The 27830-nt window shown below is 39.7% G+C and overlaps 1 protein-coding gene across 1 annotated transcript; it reads left to right on the plus strand.

Moving 5' to 3' along the window:
• On the plus strand, positions 1–27830 carry DNAJC3 (DnaJ heat shock protein family (Hsp40) member C3; the record flags this gene model as incomplete). Its single annotated transcript, XM_009634602.2, has 10 exons — positions 1–109; positions 2871–2981; positions 6017–6141; positions 7244–7318; positions 19761–19913; positions 21189–21370; positions 22783–22902; positions 24697–24802; positions 24905–25025; positions 26234–27830. Coding segments are annotated over 10 exons (1134 nt in total), but the record flags the coding sequence as incomplete, so codon positions are not given.

The following is a 27830-nucleotide window of genomic DNA, read 5'->3' on the forward strand; positions in this document are numbered from 1 at the left end:
CTGTCTTATCTGTTGGAAAGAGTTCTGTGGGGCTGGTTGGTTTTTTTTCCTCCAGTTGAACTCGAGTCCTTACATCCATTCCCAGACCAAAGCGTGAATGGGTACCCGAGTAAGTTACACAGAATCTGAGTCCTTAGACTCCTGTGCCTATGTTTACGGTTTTCAGGTGTCTGCTGTGGGGTGGTTTATTTAGAGCAGTTGTTTGCCTACAGAAAATGAAATGTTTGCCAGATAATGAGTAAGCAATAGATTTATATGAATGAACAGCGCAACTATCAGGTCAGTGTACAGTGTTCCTGAGTAGTTATGGTAAATGTCACTTTTCATCATGGTTACACTGTCTATGGTGGCTGCTTCTGGAGATTCCCACATCAATTTATGCTGTTCAGCAATGTGCAGAGCCAAGTTTTAATGTATGTCTTGTATAATTAGTCTTGTTTTGCAGGGAACCTTCACAATTCGCCTTATTTCTCTATCCATGTTACTCCTACTTTTGTTATTTACTATTAATGGTCACCTTTCTCATTTCCTTTGTTTATTATCTTCAGTAGTTCCAAGGAAAAAGATGGCTCTCCTGCCTAAAGTATTATGTAACTGTAAAACTGTACTGAACATAATGTGTGTGAAAGACTGAATTGTGTAGGTACATCTTATTGTGGAAAATCTATTCTTGGAGCTATCCTGATGTGACTAAATGTGAAATAAGGACACTCCTTCAGATGCTTGAGACTCTGTGAAAATTGAATGCCATGTTTAGGTGGATGGAAGGTTCATCAGAGAGTAATTTATAGCCCTCTTCTAGGATATCACTCCAAACTGACAGGTTTTGAAAGATATTCATATATGGGGAGAGACAGGAGGGATGAAGCATAAGAACTTCTTTTCTTGTTTTAACTCATGTTAAATACTCAGTCTGTTTATGGTTTAATGCCTTATTTGTTGCTAGTATACTTCCAATGCCAGGGAAATTTGTGGGTTTGTTTTCCAGTTTTGGTTTGGTTTTCTTGTTGTGTTGTTTTGGTTTGTTTTTTCCCCCCTCTGGTGCTTGCTTTGTCATTTTAGAGGACATTGGACTACTTGATGATCAAAGCTTTAAGCTAGAGAAACAGCAAAATGGCCAAGAAGAATGTCCATTTTTCTGAAAATTGGACATTCACATAAAAGCTTCCTTGAAGTAGAATACCGTGTGTGAAAAAAATTACTGTCTAGAAATACTTATCCACTATATATTGAGCTATTTATATCTTATTCAGAGCTATACATACCTGGAATGGATTTTTAAATGCCTTTTTTTAATAAGATCTCCAAATTGACTATATGATAAGGAATTACTATTTTAACTTCATCTATTTAAACAAAAAAAAATTAGACTGGAAATTTAGGACTTATTTATAAAGTAATTCCCATTAACTTAAAAAATGAATTTGTTTGCTGTCATTGTTCTAAAGCAAATAATCGAAGCCCTTGAATCCAGTTTGCTGAATTGTTATCAATCTTCTAGCAGCTAGAGCTTTTTCCAGTGGATGCAGAGGGCTTTTTGTTCATTTTAGTATAGTCAACTCAATGATTTTCTCATAATGTGGAATTAAAAGAATTATGAACTGTATTAAGGAGTAGGAAAGGAAAATTAAATTAAGATCCCAGGTGCTAAGAGCTCCTAGATCTAAAATCTTGATGACTCGAAAGAACAGTAATTTCTGATCATCGTTACAAATACTTTGTTGTTTAATCATCTTTTAGCGTGAGAAGTTTTGATATACTTCCCTTCAATCTGTGTAGTGTAACATTTTTATTCAGACTCTAAAAAACGATTTCAAAGTGCTGCTGCATTTTTGTATAAAAGATTAATTCAAATGCCTATCTGAATTAGCTCGATACAAAACCTGAGTGAAGGAAATGGATTCCTAGTAATCATAGTTCGTTGTTTTCTAATGTAATGTATTTATTCAGGGTTTTAATATATTACCTTGCTTAAATTTATGCATAGGGTATGCTCTTAGTAAAAGAAAACTGTTTATAGTGTCTATAGTACAGAAAGTTTTAATAGTCATAAACTGGTAAGTTGTAGTGAAATTCTGTCTGGATTTGAAGAATTCTGGAAGCAGTACAAATCAAAAACCTCTGTGGCTGAATTGATATATGTACAGCATGTACTTGCCCTTAGCTGCTCATTTCTTCTCAACAATAGTCTTTCCCTGTTGGTTGAGCAGCAGCAATTTATAAGCTTTAAACTAAAGCTGGCACTTGGAAAGTGTACCACTTTAATATGATTTTCATACTGCTGGCTAAATGAAAAGGGAGTGAGAATTTTAATTGGCTGTATCAAAACTTGCGCTCTAGCTCTGGAAACAGTTTGCCATGGAAAAGATGAGGCAGAAGTGCAGTAGTTAAGAAGCCAATCTCTGCAGTAGCTAACGGTTCTCAGTTGAGTCCTAAGTTATCAGTAGGGTCATGAAACTAAACTTAAAGCCTTTTTATATTTTCTGTGTGTGCATTATGAGTGTTTTTCCAGATTCTTTCGAAATTGAAAGCCCACATAGAAATGTATTTTGTCAGACTGTTTTTATAGTTGATGTATAAAGCTTGATGTGCAAAAGTATGTTACTGAATGTATAGACAGAAATAGAAATGCATGTTTGGTGCCTTCTCACAATGCAGTGCTTTACGGTGTTTGTTTACTTTAACAGCCTTTTTGGGGCAATGAAGACATGCTATGTGTTTATTAGGCTGCAGGTTGTTTTAGTATGGGAAGATGTGACTTCTGCCTCTATACCAATAACTGTTTGTTATAGGTATTGTATTATCATGGTATGCATTTGGAATAATCCAACCGGTCATTCAAAACCGCCACCTTTTTGTTTTTCTTTAAGGAGCTGAATGTGGAATAAATGCAGAAGTAGAAAAACAACTTGAAATGGGAAAGAAGTTATTGGCTGCTGGACAGCTAGCGGATGCTTTGTCTCACTTTCATGCGGCTATAGGTATGTATCTTGGGAAAGTGGCTCTTGCAATGAAATACCTTTGGGTGAGGGTTTTTTTTTTTCATACTATTTGCTTCATTAAGTATCCTGCTTTCTTGCAAGTTGCATTCCATGAGTCACAGAAGTTGGGGCACCTTTACGCAGCACTTTGGATGGGAGCCAACAGATGCAGTAATATTTATGCTTTGGTTTTGATAGAAGAAACTGTTAATGTTCATGTATCATGCAGTTAATTTAAGTCACTGTTGTTCTGCAAGCTAGCTGTATGGAAGCAATTATAATTGACTGTGGTATTGTTTGATGAGGTATTCCCTATATCTAATCCCATCAAGATTAGGTTTTATCTTTATGAAGTTTTTCAAAGTATGTCTTTGAAAGGTTGAGTTTATCTGTGCTTTCTTCTCTCCAATGCTGTAAAAACTCTCAACATTTAAAATAGGTTCTTTTAAATTTTTTTTAAATGTTGAAGTGGGTGATACTTCAGTGACACTGATGCTACAAGTTTGAGATACTGAACTGGTAGTGAAGAGTATATTAACTGTCCCTCTCTTATACTCAGCTAGTGAGTGAGTTCTTGTTCTGGTGATCTGCATTTTCAACAAACTGAGGGGTTAAATGTTGTGCTTCTATAAATTTTAAAGCAACTTTGCTGGTTAAAATCCTTGATTTGAAGCATAGAGACAGCACCAGTAAAGGGCAGTGTCCATTAACACTAATTTCTCAGTTACATGTTTTTTTTTTTTACTTTTTTAAGTTGTTGGATTTTGTTTTAAAGTGTACAAGTGCATAATTTTCTCTGTGAGAGCAATACCAAGGCATTACACAGTAATGAGTTGTACTATTGCGACTTTTCTATTCATGCCTTGGTCTTAATAGTGATATGTATTTGAAATATCTGCTGATTCTGAGCTATTACTATTTTCCACAAGCTCTCTGAGATCAACTTCCCTTACGTAAAGGGAGTGGAGGTGGTGACTTCCTCTTTTTCTGAGCTATGGAAGCTCCTCATTCCACCAAGAGGTGGTCTGCTACTCCTTTTTGCCTTGTGTGTCACTGCTAAAGCATTCCTGTGGAACCTGAGCAGAGTTAGTGTCACAACGTGGTTTATTCCTTTATTACTGGTTGGCAAGCTTTAACTTGGATTTGGTGAAAAGTCCAGTTCAGTCTGTGGCCATGCCAAGGCAGCAGCAGTGTGAGGTGGGATGAGGAGTGAGGTGCCTGCATGGGGTGAAACCCTCTGCTTTGCCAGCAGTGCTTGAGCAGCTGGTAGAACTATGGTGTCACCACCTCTGTTGTAACCTTGATGGGATTCTTAGTTGGATGTTGATTTGAGCTTGATTGACTAAACTTCCATCAGACTTCTTTTTCTTTTTTTGTATTATGCCTTTTTGAAAAGATTTTAAGCACAATTTGTGTTTGTAGAGGAGGGGAGAAGAAATTTCTCTAATCCTTTTTTGCCTGTACTGCAGCATTGTAGACTGTGGTAAATAGATCTTTTTGTCTTGCCTCAGCCAGCCTATTTTTCTTTTTTGCAAACATCTAAAATAAAAGAAAGCTACTGTCCGTTTTCTCTCTCTTCAGTTAAATTTTCAACTCTGTCTTCAGTCCCGTCAAGTTGATGGCTTATGCCTTCTCTCTGAGTAAATGTCAATTGTTGTTCATTACTGTTACTGGGGAACTGAGGAAGAACCATATTCTGACTGTCAGAAAAATCAGTCTGGTGCTGGGATGTGCTTTCTGGGTTAGCTCTTTCCTGTCTTTCATCGTTTCTATATTAATGGAGTTCCTTAATGTCAGCTACTGATTTGTGCCTACTCTACACATTTAGTTGCATGCAGTAGGACTTAATACTTCCTTTTTTTTAAAGGTAGTAACATTTGGATTTACTTGATGTCCATAATGCTGGCATACAAGCATGGGAGTTATTATTAAATTTCAGTGCTAGATGTTAGCATTTCCACAGCCAAGACGTTGTAGCGAAAGAGTGCAGATACCTTTTCCAGTGAGAACTGAACTAGTGTTGTGGTAATGGAGGTGGCCAGCTATGAAGCTCTGCTTCCGACTAAGATTTTTTTTTTTTTTTTTTTGGCTGTGCTATTTGTTCCATTTATTCACCTTTAACCTCAAATGAGGCGAGGAAGATAAATCCTTGTTTTCTTCCTCAGATATGGATGTTCTTGTCTACAGATTCTGGATTGATGACTTTTTTTTTTTAATAGCACAGTAAAATGTTTACTGTCTTCCACTGCATATGGATGGTTGGGTGATCTAAGTTACCTTTCCTTGAGAGCCCATAGTAACTGTCATCTGTTTTCTTTGAAATACTGCACAGAGAAGAACATTAAGAAAATTTTTGGTTTCAGAGACTGATATTTGTCTCCTGTAAGGGTGTACATATATGTGTCAGCCTAGAGAGTGTTAAAATTGCTGGATCTTGGTACTTCGACCAGCAGACAACATGGAGTGTGTAGGCCTTGAAGTTAGCCTTCAGGTTTTGATAATGTATGTGTGTTTGTCTGCCATTGAGAGGGGGTGTTGGTGTCCACTTGAATGTTAAAGACAGAAGTTGCTGCTATTTCAGTGGATGGTGTGAAGGGTTTATGTGTCTGTCGTGGCACTGGACTAACATATTGGTCATTTGGGGATTATTTGCTTGTATCCTGTATGATGGACAGGGACTGGGATGGAGAATGATGAATGAACATGCTTTCAAATGTAGGCCTGCAGCTGAAGATAAAGGGTTAGTATGTGGTGGCTGTTTTCCTGTACAAAGCTGAAAAACATGTACGTGTTTCAGCTTCAGTACTCTTAATTATTTGGCATTTACTGTATTTCTATAATATTTATTGTTACATAAACTGCATAGAAAATATTGCTTGGCTAATGTTACAAATGTTATGTTTTATTAATAAATTACCATTTTTTTCCAGTGGCTTAAAATTCAGGTAATATATTTTTAGTCATTACAGTTTCACTGTACCCAAAGTTACAGTTGTTTTGAGATAGTATTCTGATTACTGTTCATTCACTTGCAGAGGGAGACTCTGATAACTACATTGCTTATTACAGAAGAGCCACAGTGTATTTAGCCATGGGCAAATCTAAAGCAGCAATTCGTGATTTAAGTAAGGTGGTTGAATTAAAGCAGGACTTCACATCAGTAAGTATTACTGGAATTGAAGATTGTTCAAGCGTAAGAAAAAAACCCTGCTTCAAAGAAGGTTGCTTTTTCAGATTTTGCGAAACAGAAATAGAAAATACATTATCACTCAGAAGGCTTTAAATAGGATAAAATAATAGCAATGGTGTATGTACTTGCATTTGCAACTATGCTGAGTACAGTCTAGCCAGTTATTTTGACAACTAATAGTAGTTTTATTAAGTCCATGTTCCTCATGGGTTTGTGCTAAACACTTCCCTTCTCTTGCTTGTGGTTATTCTCTCAATCACTAAGGCTCTGCCCTCTGAGAGTGAGGGAGGGAAGGCAGCACACAGATGCCTCTGTTTTTCTTCTGTCTTAATCAGCATTTGACTTGAGGCATTTCTCCACAGGAACTGTCCTAATCTCACTGCCTTCCTATGGGATTGTTGCAAGTTAAGATTTACGTACCTCTTGCTCACTCCTGCTTACTGTATGTGGAGACTGCCTTGCTAGTTGGAGACTGCTGAAGTCCTCTCCATCTCATTCTCTCATCTCTCTTTTCCGTGGGCAGTGGCATGTCCTGTATAGTTTACAATGAAGGAGCAAATGTTAAATTCATTGTTGATGAAAACATTCTTATCATAAAGAAAAATCTTCTAAATCATTTACTTGTGTTTTTATATAGCGTCTATTATTCTGAACATTTAGTGAAAGAATTAAATGTGGAGAATGTTTATTATTTCTGCTAATTTCTTAAAAACTATAAGCAGTTACAATCTGGAAAGTGATGCAAGGTAAACATTCACTTTGTTTTATGCAACTCTTCGAATGAGTTCTTTCTGTGAGTTGCAACTGCTCATAAAATCTGTGGCTGCTTTTTGTCCCTCAGTTCTAGTGCAGAGTGATCCTTTACTACCAAGGAGGTCTCATAAGAACATCGACAAATTGAGAAGACAAAGAATGGGTGTTGTGATCTCTGTTTCAGCATGTTAGCTGTAGTAAAATGAACCTTTTTTTTTTTTTTTTTTTTTTTTTGCTGCTAAGGGAAACTGAAGCTTATTTTCATACTTTGCTGAATTCCAATTTGTAAATCAAAAGAAATTCTTCTGTTTTATTTCAGGCAAGATTACAGAGAGGACACTTACTGCTCAAGCAAGGAAAATTTGATGAAGCAGAGGATGACTTTAAAAATGTGGTAAGTTGGAGGCCTAAGTTGAACTACATCACTGCTTTTAAGATGAGCTGAGGTTTCATCTCAACTCTGATGCTCTAGAGCATATTGGTATGTGTACCTGAGTTTGTCTTTGCTGTTCTTTTAAGGTATAGTAGCTAAGCTACCTTGTGTGAATAAATGACTGATAAAGTTGCAGTTTAATGATGAAGATGAAATCGGGAAGTGTTGCATGAAGTAGCACAGCACTTTGAAAAGTTGGTTGTTTTTTTTTTTTTGTGTGCCTGGCACTTTATGATCTCTGCTTGATGATGCCTATACTAGGGAGCAATCTTGATTCAGAAAGAAAGGATAAGTGACATGGGACTCAAAGTATGTAACTGAACCCTGCTTTACATCACTATATCCAGGTCACCCTGGGAAATCGCTAGAGGTTTCATAGGTAGGAACCTTCAGAGGTTGATCTGTTTTCACTGATTGCAGAAGGAGCCTGAGCTCTCAATGTAGTCACTGGGCTGTTAAAATCAATGAATTTCAGTGGTGTGCATCTGCATGTCTTCTCATCTGCAGAGGAGTTCTCCATCTTTCATGAATGTGTTGACAATACTTTCTCTCCATGATCAGGAAGTGCCCAGAGTTTCCGTACAAGCACAGCTGGATACTACCCACTTAAAACTCCGTTGGGTTATTCTTTCTTTCAATGGGTGTTTTGTGCATTTCAGCCTTACGCTGCAGAAATAAACTGATCTAACCCCAGAACAAAATTCCTCAGAGAGTATGTGAAACTCAGTTCCCTCTCTTGTACAAAATTTCCGTAAGCATGAGGATAAACAAGATTCATTCTTATTCTTGCTTACTCTTCAAGAGTCGCTAGTTTGAACAGCTTGCATGTCCCTTATGCCAAAATAAACAGAATCTGCAAGTGTAACTGATGCCGTCTTGTTGGCTTTCTTTGAAGTGTGATGAAAGCAGTTCTGCATTGCAGATTACAGATGTTTAATGGAAATCTTACTAGTGAGTATGTACAACAAAAACACAGCAGTTACACTGTACACTCTGCAGGGCAGTTGGGAGGAATTGCTCTTGCAGGTATAAATGCACCAGGCACTCTTTGCAGCAAAGCTATAGTAGCTTATTCTGGAATTCCCATAGCAGTGGCTCCTCTGGCTGCTGCTGCTTCCTCAGTAAGTTTCTTAGGAGTGTGTGGTCTGCACTTGTGTGTCTGACTGCAGTGCAGCCCTGTTGTTTGCAAATGTGGGAGAAGTCATAGAATGATAGACTCATGGAATGGTTTGGCTTGGAAGCGGCCTTTGAAGGTCATGTAGTCCAATGCCCCTGCAATGCACAGGAACATCTTCAACGAGATCAGGTTGCTCAGATCCCGTCCAACCTGACCTTGAATGTTTTCAGGGATGGGGCATCTACCACCTCTCTGGGCTACCTGTTCCAGTGTTTCACCACCCTCATTGTAAAAGATTTCTTTCTTGTATCTGGTCTAAATCTACCCTCTTCTAGTTTAAAACCATTACCCCTTATCCTGTTGCTACAGGCCCTGCTAAAACGTTTGTCCTCATCTTTCTTATAAGCCCTCTTTAAGTACTGAAAGGCTGCATTAAGGTCTCCCTGCAGCTTTCTCTTCTCCAGGCTGAACAACCCCAACTCTCTCAGCCTGTCCTCATAGGAGAGGTGCTGTAGCCCTGCTCTGGACCCGCTCCAACAGCTTCATGTCCTTCCTGTGCTGAGAGCTCCAGAGTTGGATGCAGTACTCCAAGTGAGGTCTCACCAGAGCAGAGTAGAGGGGCAGAATCACCTCCCTCGACCTGCTGGCCACGCTGCTTTTGATGCAGCCCAGGGTACGGTTGGCCTCCTGGACTGCGAGTGCACATAGCTGGCTTATGTCCAGCTTTTCATCCACCAGTATCCCCAAGTCCTTCTCTGCAGGGCTGCTTTCAATCCCTTCATCCTGTATTCATACCAGGGGTTGCCCTGACGTAGGTGCAGGACCCTGTGCTTGACCTTGTTGAACCTCCTGAGGTTCACAGGGGCTCACTTCTCCAGCTTGTCCAGGCCCCTCTGGATGGCATCCTGTTCCTCAGGTGTATCAACTGCACCACTCAGCTTGGTGTCATCTGCAAACCTGTTGAGGATACACTCAATCTCTTGGTGTAGAAGTACTTCAGCTGGGCTGTTGGCCCTGTCACCTTCTTAGAGGAACACCCCTTAATTCCTTTGAGGTATTTCACTGGTGTTTCCCTGTTGGCTCCTATTACCTTGGGAGCCCCTGGCTCATCTCCATAAGACTTTGTGTGCTGCAGCGTAGCCAGCATGTCTCAGAGCAACAGGCTGAGGGCCCTCGCTAGCACCCTGTCCCTCTAACCTTGGCATGTCATCCCACAGCTTGTCATGGGCAAGCCTGATATTATCCCCCCTCCCCCTTCAAGTCTAGCTTCAACATCTGCCAATGAGTCCTGCTAGGTTGTTAGCAAAGACCCTCTTCTCCCTTTGAAAAAGGTGAATCCCATCTGACGCCAGCAGGCCTGGTGCCATGTAGGCCATCCCATTATAAAAAAAACAAAACTGTGGCAGTGACACCAGCCATGGAGCCATGTATTAATAGACTGGGCGTGCCTGTTTCTTCCAGTGTTGCTATCCACAATTGGAAGGAGAGAGGGAAAAAATAACCTGTGTTCCAGATTGCCTTACCAACTGTCCCAAGGCCCTGAAGTCTCTTTTCATCACCCTTGGACTGTGCATTGTGGCTTTATCACCACCCACATGGAAAAACAGCAATGGGTTCAAGGGCCATGCCAGGCTAGAAAGTTTCCTTGCGATGTCCTTAACCCAGGCCCAAGGGAGGCAGCAGACTTCCTTAAGATGAGGGTCTGTCTGGTATATAGGTCCCTCTGTTCCCCTCAGAAGGGAGTTGCCTACAACTATAACCTGGCTTTTCTTCTTTGTGGAGGCAGTTGTGATATGGGGGTTGGGCCTTTCTGACCTTGGTGACACCTCTTGTGTAGATGGACCATCATCCATTGACTGACCTTCACATCTAGAGCCTCATACCTGTTGTACAGAGGCATCTGGGAAGGTGAGGTGGGCAAGGAGGGGGTTTGCCTGCTGTCCCAAGCATGGACTTGCCTCCATTCACTCGTTTCCTTCAAGTCACTGCCTTCAGTCTGGGGAGGGGAGGGTAGAAGGTCCCCTTGATCCTGTTTCTTTTTCTGGTTGCCGTTCCTGTTTCTGTCTCAGGGAGGGCAGAGCATGCTTCCAACAGTCTATCTTTCTCAGACTCCCTGATGCTCCTTCAGCCTTTCTACTTCCTTTTGTAGCTCTGCCACCAAGATGAGCAGATTGTCCACCTGGTCACACCTCACGCAACTGTTCTCACTACTGCAGTCCGTTACCAGTGAGAGGCTCTGGCACTCTCTGCCGCCTGAGACCTGGGGGGCTGCATCTTTTCATGGGAGCTCTGTCTGGGTTGCCATATCCATTCTGGCAAGTGCAGAGGGCATGGTTTTCTGCTGGGTGGATACCATAGCTAAGCTCATTGAGAGGGTGATGACCACCAATTGAACTCCCCTCTTGAGCTAATAGGGCGACTGCATCCTTCCTGTGTGCCCTTTCATGAAAACTGCTGTGCCATGCTCTGTTGGCCCACCCTGTTGGCAGTGCTCCCCAGGCTGCTTTTTATAGGTATGAGGGTCGTTGCTCAGCTCTGATGAACTGAGGACATAGTTGCTGCAAGAGCAATTATGTGATGTCAGTGTTGATTCTGAGTTTGTGTATGCATCTATTTGCAGTTATTGTTTCTTGGAGTATTGCTTAATACTGCATATGGAAATGCTTCCCCAGTCAACTGTCAAGTAGCTTGCCTTTTTTTCCAAACCAGCTACAAAAATTTAGATTGCTGCCTTTAGTCAGTGAGATAGTTTTAGTCTTCAGTCAGGTTTTAAATCCGAAGTAGAACAGTTTCTTCTCAGAAGCTGACTTACAAAGATACCTTCATTAATCTTGCTTCCAGTTTCCTTGTTTGTGTGAACAGTGTTGCCTATGTACTTAGAGACTATGGCAATCAGTCTCTTTTGAAGAGTACAATTTTCAGTTAAGTACAGTATATTCAAGCAGAATAAGCCAATATTATAGTCTTTTGTAATAGATTAATTTACTTGTATGGGGGAGGGGATTAGGTTATCCTACATATCATGACTCTTTAAGTAGAACATGTATATATTTGAGACATTTCCCTTGTTTTCTTCTAAATTTTCAGATAGTCAGTCTGATGATTCTACTGGTTCTCTGTGTGTCTAAAATACCTTGTTTACTCTGGCAGTATGTTTGCATCTAAATATGAAATTAAATACAATCTCAAGATGAGAGGAAGCCAGAGTCACGATACTGTGAAATCTATTAACATTCTGTGTTTCTTTGGGGGTTTTTGTACATGAAAGGAGGAGAGAGAAGGAGGAAGGCTGGTATAGGGATTGAATATCTTTCTAAATGATTTCAAGACTTTTACATCCAGACTCTTTATCTTGCTGCCAAACTAGGAAGCTTTGATGCATGTTGTAAGTCAGTTGTCAAGAAGCTGGAAGGAATAAGTTGTACCTTGAAATGGAAGTTCCTTCTACTCCTAGGGCAGATATGGCTCAAAGAAACGCCAGTGGGTTCTCAGTAGCTTTTAGGCTAGAATTTAATTGTGGACTTGGATACATAATATTGCATGTTTTACATGTGAACTGAGTGTGTAATCTATGATTCTGCTCTTTAGCTGAGTAAATGTAGGTCAGCATATGAACAGCCCTCTATCCTCTCATTTTGTTGGCTGGATATCAGCTGACTAGAATGCTTTCATCAGCAAACTTTGGTGTCAAAATCTGGACCTCAATTGGAGAGAAACTTCGGCTGTCATTCATTAGTAGTGCATAGGCTCTAAATCTGCAAACAGTCACTGTAAGTCAGTAGGCATGGAGCAGCCTGCCTGGTCATATGTTTGACTCTGCAGTAGTTGAGTATCATGGAAAGATGGGGTGGAAATGCTGTATTTAAAAAACCCAACCAAACAAAACCCAACAAAACAAACAAAAAAACCCCCCAAAACCCCAACAAAATAAACCTCCACCCCATCCATCCCCCTTCACTGAAAGGGAAGTCTTAATCTGAAGAGAAATAATCCACTTTCTTTACTGTGCAGGACTTCAGAACATTATCTAAAATAGGTGGTCCTGAGGATGTCAAATGCTTACAGAAGTGAATTGTGTGGTGTCAGATATGAGAGTTTTTTTACCTTCAGTGCTAAGTTTTTACCTGAGGAAATAGTTGGATAGATGAGGTGGGCTTTCTTCTGGTAAAGGCAGCCTTCTTTGAAGTAGACTGTGTGCCCTTGAATGGTAGTAGATGTGTTATCCCTTGTCTGAAGTCACACAAGAGTTTGTTTGTTTGGGTCAGGTGTTGACTTCAATGGAGTAGGTCAGATTTTAAAATATTCCCCACCTTTGAGTTGGAGAAATCAGGTCAGGCTGTGGAAACTAGGGAGAATAATTTTATGTGGACTACTCAAGGACAGACATGTAGGAGTGAGGTGGTTTGTAATTCACTGTATGATGCTTGCATTAAGAGTCAGTGTAATCAGCGTTGCTTTCCATGCCTACCAGAACTGCAAGGTGACTGACGTAATGAACTGTCTGAAAAATGCTGTCTTCTCCTAGCATATTCCAGAAGTCTGTTGAATCCCAGCGGAGGCTCTGGAAAGCTTTTTTTTAACTTTCCCTCCTCCTCCCTGTCTTGGACTGATGCTCCTTGAAAGTCATCTCAGCTATTTAGGAGATGCAGTCATTTTTGAGGGAGAGAAAGAGTAAGAAAAAATCAGCACGTCTAAACAGAGGAAAGGATGACAGGTAAACTTTCCCAGCTTGTAACAGCAGTGGTTTTGTGCAGCACTTAAAAGAATTATTGAAACTATTCTTTACATATAATAGTAAAACTGTTCTTTGGTGTATACTTGTGGAAAATTAAAAAAAAAAAAATCCTTAAGTTCTTTCTAAACAGTTTTATAGTATATGGGAAAAGTTTCATGAGCACACCAAAGCTCTTTAAAGTTGTATGATTGCTAAGCAGAGCAGTTTCTCTGTTTGGATGTCCCGCGCCCTGTGGCGTATCAATACTGGCTGTGTCATGAGGCAGTGTCAGTATTTTTACATTGCCTTTTTTTTCTTTCCTCTTCTGTACTTCGCTGTTGGCTGAAAAGTGTGATTGAGATGCCTTGAGCTTTTAAGCAAAACTACATTGCTAAGAAACCTCTCCTTTGAGCCAACAGATGCACCAAGCTGATGAAGTTCCTTACATGAGCCAGGTTGTTTTTCTGACTAGGGATACAGGATGACAACTCTTTAGAATTAATCTTTAAAATTAAATTGGTCTTCAGAAGCTCTTTAGCTTTTTCCTTTGCACCTCAGCTACCGGTTTGGAAATCTAGGATGTAGAGGATAATACAACTTTCAACAGGTGTCAGCAGAGGGGTCTAATTCTTGTGTTCAGAGTACCCGGGATGGAATGGGGTTTAAGCAGGAGTCCTTAGGTGACTTTAGAAAGTCAATGCTCACAGTATATAAATAGTATTTATTTCTCTGCTCCAAATTTCATTGAGTGTTCATATGCTTTAATATCAAGTTCCTTCTATTTTGGTTAGTAGTTTCTGAATAATAGAAGTCAACAGATCTGTGGGCACATCAACATTCATATCTAAGGCCTCAATCCATGAAAGCCCTGGAATATTTATTTTATCTTTAAGCATGTGATCTTTAGTGAAAATAAAAGGAATATTGGTATACTTTGGTTGATGGAAGGCCTTCTGAAAAGGTGACAAAAGCAATGCAAATCCTGGCAGCCCTTTGTATACGCCTTGTAATATTGTCTGAGGCCCTGCTTGTGTCCTAGAGAAAATGACAAGCGTTTGAGTTATGAATTCTGTAGAAGGCACAAAAATAGAACTTTTGCCTACTCTGTTGGAAAGTGTGGAAAGGACCACATTGTCATATTTCTTTTAAATGATCTTATTTTTTTTTAGACTGACTGTAATGTTCACAGTTGCAGTTTGTTGCAATAAATACTGTAAACTGAGGTGTCCTAAATGTGCAATTCTGTCTCCCTTGAAAGCATAAACACTTAAAAGCTGGCAACTGAAGGTGCTGTTCCCAGCTCCACTAGGTGTCAGCCAAGACCAAGTGACTGAGCACTGTACATCTGCAAATTCTTGTTTTCTAAAATAGAAAATCCCTTGGCTGTTGTAAAATACACTGGACAATAGTTTTCCTTGGTTGGTTGGTATGTGTAATAATACTATTTTGGATGTAGGTGGAGGAGCCCATCTTACAGCACTGTAAGTTAACCTGATGTAAGTTACTAGGCAAGCTAGGGTTGGGTATTTGAAGCTCTCTTAACTAGATCAACGTAACATTAGATGGTTTCCAAATACATTCCCCTCTGGTACTGTGATTATCTGCAGCTTTCTGGGTAAAGTATAAGAGGCATTTAAATATTTCCTTGCTTTTTTCCATCTGTCTAACATCATAGTTGTGTTACCTAATATATTGCTCTGTCAATGCACTCTCTGTTCTTGCATGCATGGATGTCTTGATCTGAGGTAACACAAACCATGGAGGTTCCTTCTGTTCCCCTCAGAATGTTTTTCACAAGCTTAATCAGTTTCTTTTCATTGTCTGTGTATTTACCAGTGTGAAAAACAAGAAAATAAAATAGCATTAGAATGTGTAGATGTATGCCTATGTTAGTGGTGCTGAAGAAGTATAGGAACAGTGTGTCTGTAATGTTTTGGGTTTTTTAACAATATTTTGGGTTTTAAACAACGGTATGTAAGAGTCTTTCAAGTTGATAGTGTCTGTTTATAATACAAACTAAGATACTCAAATGCTACAGGTGAATTGCCTGTATCTCTTTAATCTATACTCTTTGAGAGTGCGGATTTTGAGTTGTTGGTATTTTTTCTAAAGGTGGCCACAACTGTTTTCATCAGGATTACTGTACTTAATGCCCAACCTTTTCCTGTATTGTTAATGGGCCGTTGCAAAGGAAGATGTAGGACTATGTCACTGGAAAGCAGGACAGGTTGTGGTAAGCCATTGAATTAGCTCACCCAGAAGAGTTTTGTAACTCTTCCCTTTACTTCTGAAAAAAAGATCATGAAGCGAAAAGTCTTTACTAAACTTAATAGGCAGGAGGCACTTGCTCCATGTTCATGATTTCCAGTTCCGTCTCCTGTTAAGTGTTCTGTGTTTGGGAATCCATTTTTTTAGCATGTTGTAAAGCTTTTGTTAAATAAAAAGCATAGTGCTGATCAAAAAAGCACAATTACAAGATACATGTAGGTGCAACACATTGAAATGCATTAATTCAGACTGGCATGTGGCATCTTCATAGCAACATCCAACACAAAATGCAACAACACACAACATTGGCCTTGCTTCAGTGTTTTGTCACTGCTGGTATGCCAGTTTGGCTGTATCGACGGCCTCTTATTAGCAGTATTTTTCTGAAGTAGTGCTGCATTGTATTTCTCATGTAGCCTTGTGTGTGGCTGGTGTAACTTCTGTGTATTGTTAGAAAGGCCATGTTGACGGACATGTGAAATACAATGAAGCATGGCAGGTTTGGAGGGGGGATTATGCTGCTTGTTGAAAAACAGCATGAATTGTTTAGCTCATTAAAATTCTTTTCCCATCAGAAAACTTTAAAAAACTTGATGTTTGACTGCAAATGCAAGGCAGCCATTCCAACGCTGCCTACTTGGAGTAGAAGTGATCTAAGCACTTTCTAGATGTCAAAAAAATGCTGGGTTTCATCATTTGAACTACTAATGCCTTTTTCCCCACTGTCCTGGGTGCAGCAAGGTAATGTTGCAAAGTTTTGAGCCGAGTCCTTGAGATAAAGTTCTGGAAGAAGCCAGCTTCCTTGTTACTGTAAAAGTCAGCAAAGACGACCTTCTAAGACTTGTTTGAAGTGTTAGAAGGCACCAAACGCACAGGGGATCACTCCCCCTAACATGCATGCATGCATGCAACCGAAATCCTATACCATATATAGGATGAAGATATGCATATTCATTGTGTTTCCTGGAAAAAGTTGTCTTATGACAGTGAGTTCCTGAAATTTATTTACATATTCCCCTCCCCATCAGTAATTGGAGTCGTAGTCTTCGGGTCCTCAGTGGTGGTTGTGGAGGGGTCTGTCAGTGGTTGTTTTCCATGACCTCTGGGCCTCTTTCATGTCTGTGACTCCTGAGTGGCAAGGCCTGGTCCTTCTGCACGCATCTTGTGTTTTATCTTAGTGTCTGCTGACTTCTTCAGAGTGACTTAACAGCATTTACTCAGGATCTGTTAACCTTGTTACAAAGAGATTCTATTTCAAAAGTTCCTAGGCAGGTTGGCCCTACTTGTTGTGAGTTATATTGTACAGCTATCAGCTACAAGCCACAGACTGAACTTTAAAAAAAAAAATATGTGTAAATCTTACATTGTGTGTCACCTCATTGAAAGTAATAGGGAGAAAGATATGCAAATACTTTTGAAGCTTGACTTGGTAAATTGAGTGGGGATGATGATTGTGTTCCTTTTAATCTTGCTCACTTAGGGGGGAAAAAGTGGGGTTTTATTTACCCTGGGGTGTGTTTCTCCCCTGTACTGAGGCTATAAAATAAAGCGGCATTTACAGTACGAAATCTGTGATGGAGAATTGCATACAGTAACAAAGCCATTCCTGTATACTAGGCTTTGTTTTCTGTAAGGGAATTAGATGCAGGTGGGGGGGAGGTTGGTAGTGAATGAAAGCTGCTGTAACAGATGGCTAGCTCTTGTTGCTGCAACTGAAATTGCAACTTTTTCGTGTTCTAATCCAAATGTAGTAAACCTCAAAGACAGCAAAGCATATTGTGCTGAGAACATGTTCACCAGTGTGCTTCTCCAGCAGACCTGAGCAGAGTATAGCTTCTGACTTCGTGCTTTGAGGCCATTGGTGAAGCATGTAGAGGAGTGTTAGGTTTGCCTTAGATGGGTATTAAATTCAGCTAAGGGGTTTTTAATACTTTGTTGGAAATCTAGCACGCTTAGTGCAAGCAGTTGTTCTGACCTGCCACCTCCAAGCTTATTGCTGCACAGGAAGAGGAGGAGTAATTGAAATGTGAATAGTTATTGATAGTGATGTGATAGTCCTCTGACCACAGGGCAGAGACAGAAAAAAATGGGTTAGTAAATCAAAATGAGAGTATCAAACAACTGCATCACATTACCAGCTTTTTTCTTGGAGCCAAATGAACAGGCTGCTTCTTGCTTTAGTTAGTTAACATTACTGATTAAAACCTCATGGCAATATACTAATTACTTATTAAGAACTTCTGAGTGTATATTTTCATCGTACTGCAGCACACAAACACTTGATGGCTTTAGTTTGAATGATGGCTTGAGGAGTTTCCCTTTCTTTGTTAACCGAACAGTTTGTACTACCTAAGATTATCTAGGATGTTTCACTCAAATGGTCTTTAGTACTATTGGACTTGGCTGTATGATTGTAACATTGCTTTTCATACTTCACTGTTGTTTTGCTCCAAATAAATTACAAGAAACATACTGTGTGTTTAAGGAGTGCAGTGTTATTGTGTGATGTTTAAATGGAAGCATAAAGCTCATCCCTAGTAAAAGCTCTTAATTTTGAAGAGAGGGAAATACTGAGAAATTGAGGGAGAAAATTAAGCAAGTCAGACGGAACTAAAGAGTTCAGAACTTCAGAGAGTTTTGTAGTCTTGGAATTTTTAAAATTACAGGTGCAGAAATTTTGTCTCTAATACAAGGTCCAGATTTGGGGGAGAAAAAGGTTGCACAACATCAGGGGTTTTTAGGCAGAGTTTCTGTTCTAACCAGAAGAAAAGCTTTTTGAGACTTATTAGGAATTAGCCTACAAGAGGGGTTTTTAGGCAGAGTTTCTGTTGTTCTAACCAGAAGAAGAGCTTTTTGAGACTTATTAGGAATTAGCCTACAAAGAAAACTCTTTGGTCGCATTCCTCTCTTCTTGCTGAAAGACAGTGTTAGGGGATAAAGGAGAATTCTCAGGTCTAAATAACACTTGATTTTTGCCAGAGTAAAATGAAACAACTGCATAAGGTTCAAAAAGAGTTTAAATGAAGGAACTAAGACAGAGGTGGGACCTGTGTGTGCTTTTGATGTTGCATTTAGGCTTTTTCCTTTCATACACTTAAGTGTTAGAACCAGGGGAAATTTTTGCTACAGGAGTTCCGAGGGCTGATGTTGTTGAATTACATTAGAGACTTAAGCACAGAATAGGAGTGTTTGGAGAACTTACTGATGAGGGAAAGTGAAGGGACCACTTCGAGATAAAGGAGGAAAGAAAAGGTACTGGATGATTTTGAGGACTTGGTAACTTCAGTCAACGTTCTGTGCATAAAATGCAAAGTACTGCAAGTTTTGATTTTTAAAGCAAGCAGATAGACAAAGCAAGTCCTGCTGGTCTGCCCCTTTTAAAACTTTGGGAGTCATTCTGGTCAGTAAAAAGTGCGAAGCTGGTGCCTTACTCAAGCTACACCAATTTTACAAATGACTCGGTGGCTTTGCAAGGGAATGACTGAGATTTTTCCTGGACCGTATTTGTCTTCTTGGGTGGTAGCAGAGTTGCCTGTGAGATATTTTTGGCTGGGTTGTGGGTTTTGGTTTTTGGTTTTGTTTTTTGGTTTGTTTTTTTTTTTTATTTCCTTTGAAAATAAAAAGCTGCCTAAACAAATGAAGGCAAGTACAATGTAACCCCTTCTACGTGCTCAGAGGGAGGAGTTTGAGAGAGTCTTTGTAGACAGAACTTTAGAATTGTTTACAACTACATATGAAGCAAAATGCATAAATTCCCAGCTGATCCCGGTTAAGCCTTTCCCCCATCTTAACTTGCTGCTGTCGCCACTTTTTCTGAGGGAAATAGAAGAAACACAGCTTTACATTAATACTATCTGTGACATGTTGTGTTTGTTTCTGTCATGAATTTATAAATAAGTATTGTGCGTAAAGTGAGATATGTGATTATGCCAAGTGGATTAACTTTCTCTACTGATGCTGGGAATCTCTGCCGAGTGATGAATTAACTAGGCTACAGCTGAGAGGTCCATGGCTTCCAGGGGTGATGGGGGGAGCATGACTGTTGTGTATGATGCATCAAATGGTAAATGATGAAGCGGCGGGGGGGTTGTGGGATTAGATTTCTCAGACTTCAGACAACTCTTACTGAAGCTAAAAATGTCTTTCTTCTTCTGAAGTTTGGGGTTGGAAACATTTCCAGTGGAATTTTAAAACTAATTTTGCTTTATTTGTGGCTTTAGTCAGTTCTCCATGATATGATTATTAATGGGACAAAAAGGTCCTTGAACAAGGATTTTAGTCTCTCTCCTTGTTAATGTTTGCAGCTCAAATCCAATCCTAGCAATAATGAGGAAAAAGAAGCCCAGACTCAGCTGACAAAATCTGATGAGCTACAGCGCCTGCATTCACAAGCATTATCTGCCTACCAACAAGAGGATTACGAAGCCGCTATTTCTCTTCTTGATGAAATCTTGGCAGTAAGTGTTAAGTAAAATGGCACTGTGAAAGGGAAGTAAGAGCTTCTGTCTGACATCTTGTGTATTTTTGTTTAATAACTTCTTCACTGATGTGAAAACACTTGGTGTAATTGGCTCAGTTTTGCTGAGCACCAGGAGTCCATAATGAAGTTGGAGAGTGAAGAATGCTGAGCACTAGCTGCAAAAAAGTCAAAATAATAGATTGTAGTTAGGGTTAAAGATACAACTTCAGCCAAACTTCTATTACAGATAACTTTGATTATGCTTTCCCATTCTTCCACAGTTTAGTGTTCTTGGGGAAGCTGGGAAAAATCTTGTTCTCAAACCAGCGAAGTTTTGCCAAATACAGGAGGCAGAGGGGTTTTTATCTAGAATTTTTTCATTGCCTGTATGCAGGCAACTTTTGTCTTGAGAAAATGAAGTAACAAAAGGTCAAAGAATCACGGTTAAAAATGTACATAGCTATCTGGATTTTCAGCTCGTTGATTCTTAATCAGTATAGGTAGTCTGATTAGTACAAGTGTAAATAATCATGTAGGCATTTTGTGTGTCATATAGAAATATATATTAAGATGGTTAACTGCTATGACTCTTCACATACAAATTAACATGGGCTTGGAATTTACAACATTCTAGTTTTTGGTGACAAAACTGTCACTCTCTTTATGGGGAGAGAATGTGGAAAAGCGGAAAAGCCTCATTCTCTAAAATGATGGTTTACAAACAAATTATAAGACCCAGAATAAATTCTCTAAAATGAATTATGATAGGCAATTCCTTTTAAGTAATTAGTCTTGCCATACTGTGACATTGTTACTTCTGTATAGACCTTTAAAATCCAAATACCAAGATCAAATCTTGCATAGCTGAATGTTACCCACAGGCTTCTTTCTAGAGGACAACTGACAGCTTGGTCCTTGCTGCTCATTACCCCTATTCTTTTTGGAAGATATAATAATTTATGATTCAGATATCCTTCCCTGGAGGCTGAACAGACTGTCCCAGTTTAAGCAGTGCCAGTAGATTTAATTCATCTCCCTGCATGAGCTCATTGAATCATTTACAAATTTTTCAGGCCTTTGTTTTCTCTTTGGGCAGGTGCATCACAGCATCCACCAGGAAGCAGAGATGCTAATTTCATGCACTCTGCATGCAGCTTGAACCCTATGCTATTGGCAGTTGGCAAAGTGAAATTAAATGGGATTTTTTCTTTTGTTGGGGAGAAAAAGTGAAGTGTTATGGACCAAAATCAAGCTTTAATTTTGATTTCTCAAGGTTTGTGTTTGGGATGCAGAGCTACGAGAACTTCGAGCTGAGTGTTACATAAAGGAAGGGGAACCAAGCAAAGCCATTAGTGACTTGAAAGCTGCTGCCAAATTAAAGAGTGATAACACTGAAGCCTTCTATAAAATCAGCAGAATATATTATCAGCTTGGGGACCATGAATTATCACTCAGGTAATTTTACTGTTTGCTGTAATCATAATTGAGACAGAAAATACGATGATATAGGTCATGATAAACTCGGAAATATCTATGTTGTCTGGTTTTTGGATAAAGTAGCAACTCTGATCTGGATTTGATAAAGGAAGCTCCTTTCCAGAAGCTAAGAACAGGAAGCAAAGACACCATTCTTGGCAGACCAGCCATCAGTGGTTCCTAGCATCTTGTTTATTCTTAAACAGAAGCCATAGTGCAGGTCCATCAGAGTTGCTGATGTTTAGTGCCTTTATTGTATTTCTCCATCCTAGAAGAAAGTGCTTCTCTAAACTCGCTTTGGTGGAGCCTTTTTTTAACCTTGAACCTCCATTCAAGTTAAGTTTACAATGCAAACAAAATGTATGCATTAAGTCTTAGGGCTAGATTTTTATTTTAAGAATAGAAACAAAAAGTTATGTACAAGCTTAAGAATACATAAAAAGTACAGGAGCATCCAAGTGTGAGGAGCTGGGGATCCAGAGCTGTCAATCTTTCATTTTTGCAGATGGTGTCCAGTATTTTGGATTTTTCGGGTTTTTTTATAATGTCCTACCTCCTATTCGTATTCGTTAAGTTTAAGGTGTTATTCCCATACAGCCCTATTCAGTCCTGCAGATAACCGCCCTTGCCCAATATGGACTGCTAACTTCATACTCTGTGCTCAGCTGGACAGATGATACAATCCTTCATTTTGTACACAAGTGGTTTCTGTGCAGCTCATCATCTTGGATGTGCTACCTGCATCTCCAGACTCCTTCCAATATGGTTTCTGCCACAGAATCTGTTCAGTAAGAGGTGAAGGGAACTGAAAAAGCCTGAGTTTCTTTTCTTGGTGGTGTATGACAAAGGCTTGTGGATGGAAACTGTATATGGTTGTAACTGCAAACATTAATTTTATAGCTGGGCAAAAGTAAACGCCACATAACTAATTGGTTTGCATTATGGATCCCTTTTCCAGAGCATACTTAATCACTGGAGCTCATAGGTCGCTTCTGTGGTGACTTTCGGTAGCTCACCATCACTTAGCCTAGTGATTTCAAGAATAGGTGGGTGTGTTGGTTTTTTTTTTTTTTCCTTCAAAATCCACACATGGACTTCCTCTGTTAATAACCAAATCTTAAGATTTTTGTAAGTACAATTGAGAGAGCTGTTGAAGAACAGAATGGTATCAGTAAAGGGATAAGCATCTTTTCTTTATTCTTCTCTGAATTTGTTTTTTGGGGTGGGGTTTTTGGGTTTGTGGTTTTGGGGTTTTTTTTGCATCATAAGATATACTTAGATATAGATGCTGCATTGTGAGCCGAAGTGAAATTTCATAATGTGTGGTGATGTCTTTCTGTTTTGGTTGTTTTTTATTTGTTTTGTTTTTCTCCCTACCTCCCTGCAAAAAGTGAAGTCCGGGAGTGTCTGAAGCTAGACCAAGACCACAAGCAATGCTTCTCTCTCTATAAGCAAGTAAAGAAACTCAATAAGCAGATTGAGTCAGCAGAGGAATTCATCAGAGAAGGCAGGTAAGTGTTCACTGCTTTATTAAAAAAAAATAAAAAAATCACTACTGAGGCACCAACTTACTATTGATTGAGGAGTTGATTAAGTGATGCTTTTTGCATCTGTCAGTTGAAGTGGATAACTGAGCACAGCTCTCAAATTACAATTAAAATAAATATTGACTCACATAGTGACGATCCTATTCTGTTTCCTTCTAATGCTACTGTCTTCTCTTTGCATACTTAATTTATTTGTGGAGCAGGTAGTAAGACCCAGATAGGGATAATATTTGTGAGCACTCATATATTATTACTCAGCACTGATGAGGCCACACCTGGTGTGCTGGGCTTGCCAGTACAAGAGAGATGAAGCTACTGCAAGATAAAGTCCAGCAAATTGCCACTAAGATGATGGAGGGACTGGAGCATCTCTCTCCTGTGAGGAAAGGCTGAGATAGCTGGGACTGTTCCCTCTGAGCCTTCTCTGCTACAGGGTGATCTGCTTGATGTATATAAATACCTGAAAGGAGGATGCAAAGAGGACAGAGCCAGGCTCCTTTCAGTAGTGTCCAGTAACAGGACCAGGGGCAATGGGCACAAACTGAAACAGGAAATTCCATTTGAATATAAAGAAATGCTTTCCACCACCCCCTCGTTTCCACTGGTGCAGATTGACCAGAGATGTTGTGGAGTCTCTTCACTTTGGAGATCTCCAAGATCTGTCTGGATGCGGTCCTGGGCAGCCATCTCTAGATGAGCCTGCTTGAGCAGAGGGGTTAAACCAGATGACCTCCAGAAGTTCCTTCCAACCTCACTTATTCTGTGATTAATGGACCACATCTTTAGACTAAAACCACCTAGTAACTCTGCAGTGCCTTGAGAGCAAAAGTGGTTATGACTGACGGGCTTCTCTTAATGCACTCTGCTGCATGATAGACAATGCCTCTGTATTTTCTACTTCTTGCTTTATTTCAGTATCATGTGCTTGTCAACATGTAAAATCCAACTGTAAGGACCCCTAACAAGTGATAAAATATTGCCAAGGTGGCTTTTTAAAATGAAGTACATCAGGAATGTGAATCGGCACAGCTGAAGACAGTTTTATTAGGTCAGCAGTCCGTTTGGACACTCTTCACTTTAGTCTTCTATTTAACCCAGTATCAGCACATTTTCAGGGAGTCTTCTGAGAGCTTGAATTTCTCCTAGCTTGTACCAACCCATGGGTTCAATCACATGCTTGCATTTTTAGGTGAACATTCTAATCCATTTCTTACTCAAACCATGGAACTTCAGCATCTTTGAAACCTTCATAGCAAAAATATATTTTACTGTGCCACTTGTGGAGGAGAAGAAGAAAGGAGAAAACAGCTGCCCAATTCAAGCTGGCATGAAGAACTTTTTGGTACCAAGAAATGCAAATAGTATAGTGCTCACAGCAAGGCTCCAGACTTAGTCCATCTCGGATATTGGAGGAGGAGATGTGTTTTTTCAAGTACAGAGTGGAGTGTTGGACAGGAGGCAAATCTAGAGACTGTTGTCTATGCATGCTGAGGGACGGTAGCTGTTATCTTCTGCAAAAGCCTGCCAGGCATAGCGCCTGCTATTCTGTCTCATAGTACAGGAAAGGGAATGGGGATGTAATTCTTGAAGTGGCTGACAGTTTTTCTCACACCACATCTTAAAAACTATTGAAGTTAAGGTACATTGCTAGAAGGATATGAAAAATCGGGGAATTTTAACATTTGTAAGTAAATCACAACAACCTGAAAATAGTTACTACATTTCATGATATTATGCTTATTTTTATGATTTAAACAGGTACGAAGATGCTATCAGTAAATATGATTCTGTAATGAAAACTGAGCCAGAAGTCCCAATTTATGCTACTCGTGCCAAAGAAAGGATCTGCCACTGTTTATCAAAGGTAATTCTGCTTCTGTCTCTTGTCAATTTCCTTAAAACAAACAGAAACCACCCCCGAAAACCCCACAACTACATCAATTTTGTTTTACTTTCTCCTCTCTAGAATCAGCAGGCTACAGAAGCCATAAAAGTTTGTACAGAAGTTCTGCAGCTGGAGCCAACCAATGTGAATGCCCTCAAAGACAGAGCAGAAGCTTATTTGCTGGAAGACTTGTATGAAGAAGGTACAGTTGCATGCAGTTTGCACATACTTTTTTGTGGGCGTTTAAAATGCAGTCAGCGTTTCAAAAATTTTTAACATGCACTTTGATTCTACACTATGTTGTTATCCCTAATCAGCAACAGTAGTTGCAGATTTACAAAAATATCTGCTGGTAATTTTGTCTTGATTAGTGTAAGTGGAATGTACTTGTTTTATTTACAGCAGGGTTGTCTTTACAACAGTGGGCTATGTTCAGGATGTTTTATGAGACTACAGCTTACTCAAACACATTTTATATAATCAGCGATGTCAGACAATTGCATCTAGAGATAAAAGGTAATTATAGTTAGGGTGATGTAAATCCATTTTAGGAGCTCCATTTTAATGTCTTCAGATGACAGCATGAAACAATACTGTTCTGTCCCCTAGCACATGTTGAGGGCAGAGGAAGTAACAGCTGTTGCTTCACCTCATGGGTCTCTGTAGTGCTGCTAAGAGCAGTAAACTGATTCTACTCCTGAGGCTGCGCTTTCCGTTTGGGGTTTCCATAAAATGCATACTGTTACATGGCCCATCTGCAGCCTTAGAGAACAGGGACTGAGTAATGGGTATCTTGGAGTACACCATTATGTTGTTACCTAGCTTCTTTTGTTTGGGGTTTCCATAAAATGGAAACATGTTACATGGCCCATCTGCAGCCTTGGAGAACAGGGACTGAGTAATGGGTATCTCGGAGTACACCATTATGTTGTTACCTAGCTTCTTTAAGAGTGCTAAGTGCTAATGTGCTATAAAAAAAAAATCTTGAAAATTTGATTTAGTGAATCTCATTTCCACAAGAAACCAGGTTTAAGAAGGAAATTTGGACAGTCTGTCAGTTCCACCCCCGTACTCAGTCATGTAGCAGTTTTTGAAGCATTGGGCTGTTTCAGTGAAATGTGATGAGGGAAAGGACTTGTAGGCATTAAATCTGCAGAAAACTAGTTCCGTTAACTTTAGTACTCACAGAACAATTTGCCTTTTCTGTAGTCCAGTACTGGATCTTTTGCTTTACAGCTGAATAAAAAAAAAAATCTTTCTAATTTAAACATTCATGACAGCAGCTGTTCTCATTAATAGCATGCTCAGATTTTTTTTGTTTTTTTCGAGAAATTAATCACCGAGAGATGGTATTGCTCACCTCTTGAAGCTCACTTCAAAAATGAGATGCCTATTTTGTTCTTTTTTTAGGCCTCCTTGACTCAAATGAAAACATGGTATAAAGAGGACTGGTGTGGTTTCAGGCAGTCCTCTTCATCGGCCATGTAGGCTGTGTACCTCTGAAGTGACCTAGTCTAGTCCCTCTTTGTGGAGGCTGGCAAGCCTTCCTCCTTATAAGAAAAAGGGTTGAAGACAACAGCATTTTGGAGAACTGATGATGTTTGTACGAAGGGATTGCTTAAAAAAACCTGAAGTGTGAGGGGAAAAATGATCTTTCTGTTCTTAGAGTAACGTTTTTTTTCATCTTTTGATTGTTTAGAACCGCAGTGTCAATCTAAAAGTAAGGGTAAGGAAGATTTCACAGTGATGAGGCCCCCTTTGGGCATTTCTTCATCATCTTCTGTACTTCAGTACAGTGGAAAGAAGCTCAGTCAGTGTTGGGAAAAGTACATTACAAAACGAATAAAAAACCCCCACTTCCCTAAAAATAGTTAAAGGTACACAATACAGAGCTACATAGATAATAGCTTGTACAAAGGTTTTTGATTTAAGAGGAAGGAGTATCAGCAAAAGGAGAATCCAAAGAAAATACAAGATTATTTTTTCCCTTCAAGGTGTATGAATCTTCAGTTTAGATGAGGGTAGAGAGGGGCAGGCCAAACAGGCCCTGATGTGAGTCCTCTTAGATGTACCTCTTGTTTCTTTTTAATGGACAGCATTGATCTGTTTGTTTTCTTGAAATTGATGAATCTCAATTTGGTTCTTTCTAACAGTTATCTTCTATTAAATCCTTATCTATCTCTGGTTCCTCTAGCGTGAGAGGAGCTGGCAGCTCTTGCAGCTTAGAGGGGAAGAAAGTTTTGTAACACGGTCTTGCACGAATGCACAGAGCCAGCTTTGTCTTGTGCTGGAGCAGGTGCCCCCCTGTGATGGGATATAAGGAAACACAGAAAGGACACACCTAGGATTTGGGAGAGCTTACTTCCTGGGCTGGAGCCTGCTGGGCTTGGCCTAGCCTGGTTCCGAGTAGACAACCATGCTAGAGTGGAACCATACTCTTCCAAATCTCTGTTGTTTAGCACATCCCCCGCCTTCCTCCTGTCCTTGGCAGCAGTGAGATGGTTGTAGTTACACTCTGCCTTCAGCAGAGCCTTCATAAACAGTATTACAGTCCATTAATGTTAGTCTGCCTGAAGGTGTCTTCACTTATCCTTCAGTTATAACTGCTATAAAGTGATGGCTGATTTCTCTCTGCTGTAGAGAACAGTAGAGCAATTAGAATTGTAGTCTCCTATTTAAAGTGGCAAACTGATTCTCTTCCCTCAAGAAAATTTCAAGCTGGAGGCACCTATTTTCCTGTTTTAAAGACAGGCAGTTTTGAAGTACTTGTAATTCAGAACTTTGAAGGCATTTATTGTTAAACGTTCAAGATGCACTTCAGTATATAGAGCTGAGTTCTGATTCCCATCAAATGGTTTTTAATTACTTTATAATCACATGGGACCCAGGGCTTGTCTGCTGAGGCAGATGTGTAACATCTCCCTTTCTGGCTTACCTCATCAGTACAGGAGTCTGTCTGTCTAAAGTATATAGCACAAGTTTTGTCAAAGAAGGAAAAAAAAAAAAA

This window comes from Egretta garzetta, unplaced genomic scaffold (assembly GCF_000687185.1).
Source record: "Egretta garzetta isolate BGI_Z169 unplaced genomic scaffold, ASM68718v1 scaffold442, whole genome shotgun sequence".
Taxonomy (NCBI): domain Eukaryota; kingdom Metazoa; phylum Chordata; class Aves; order Pelecaniformes; family Ardeidae; genus Egretta; species Egretta garzetta.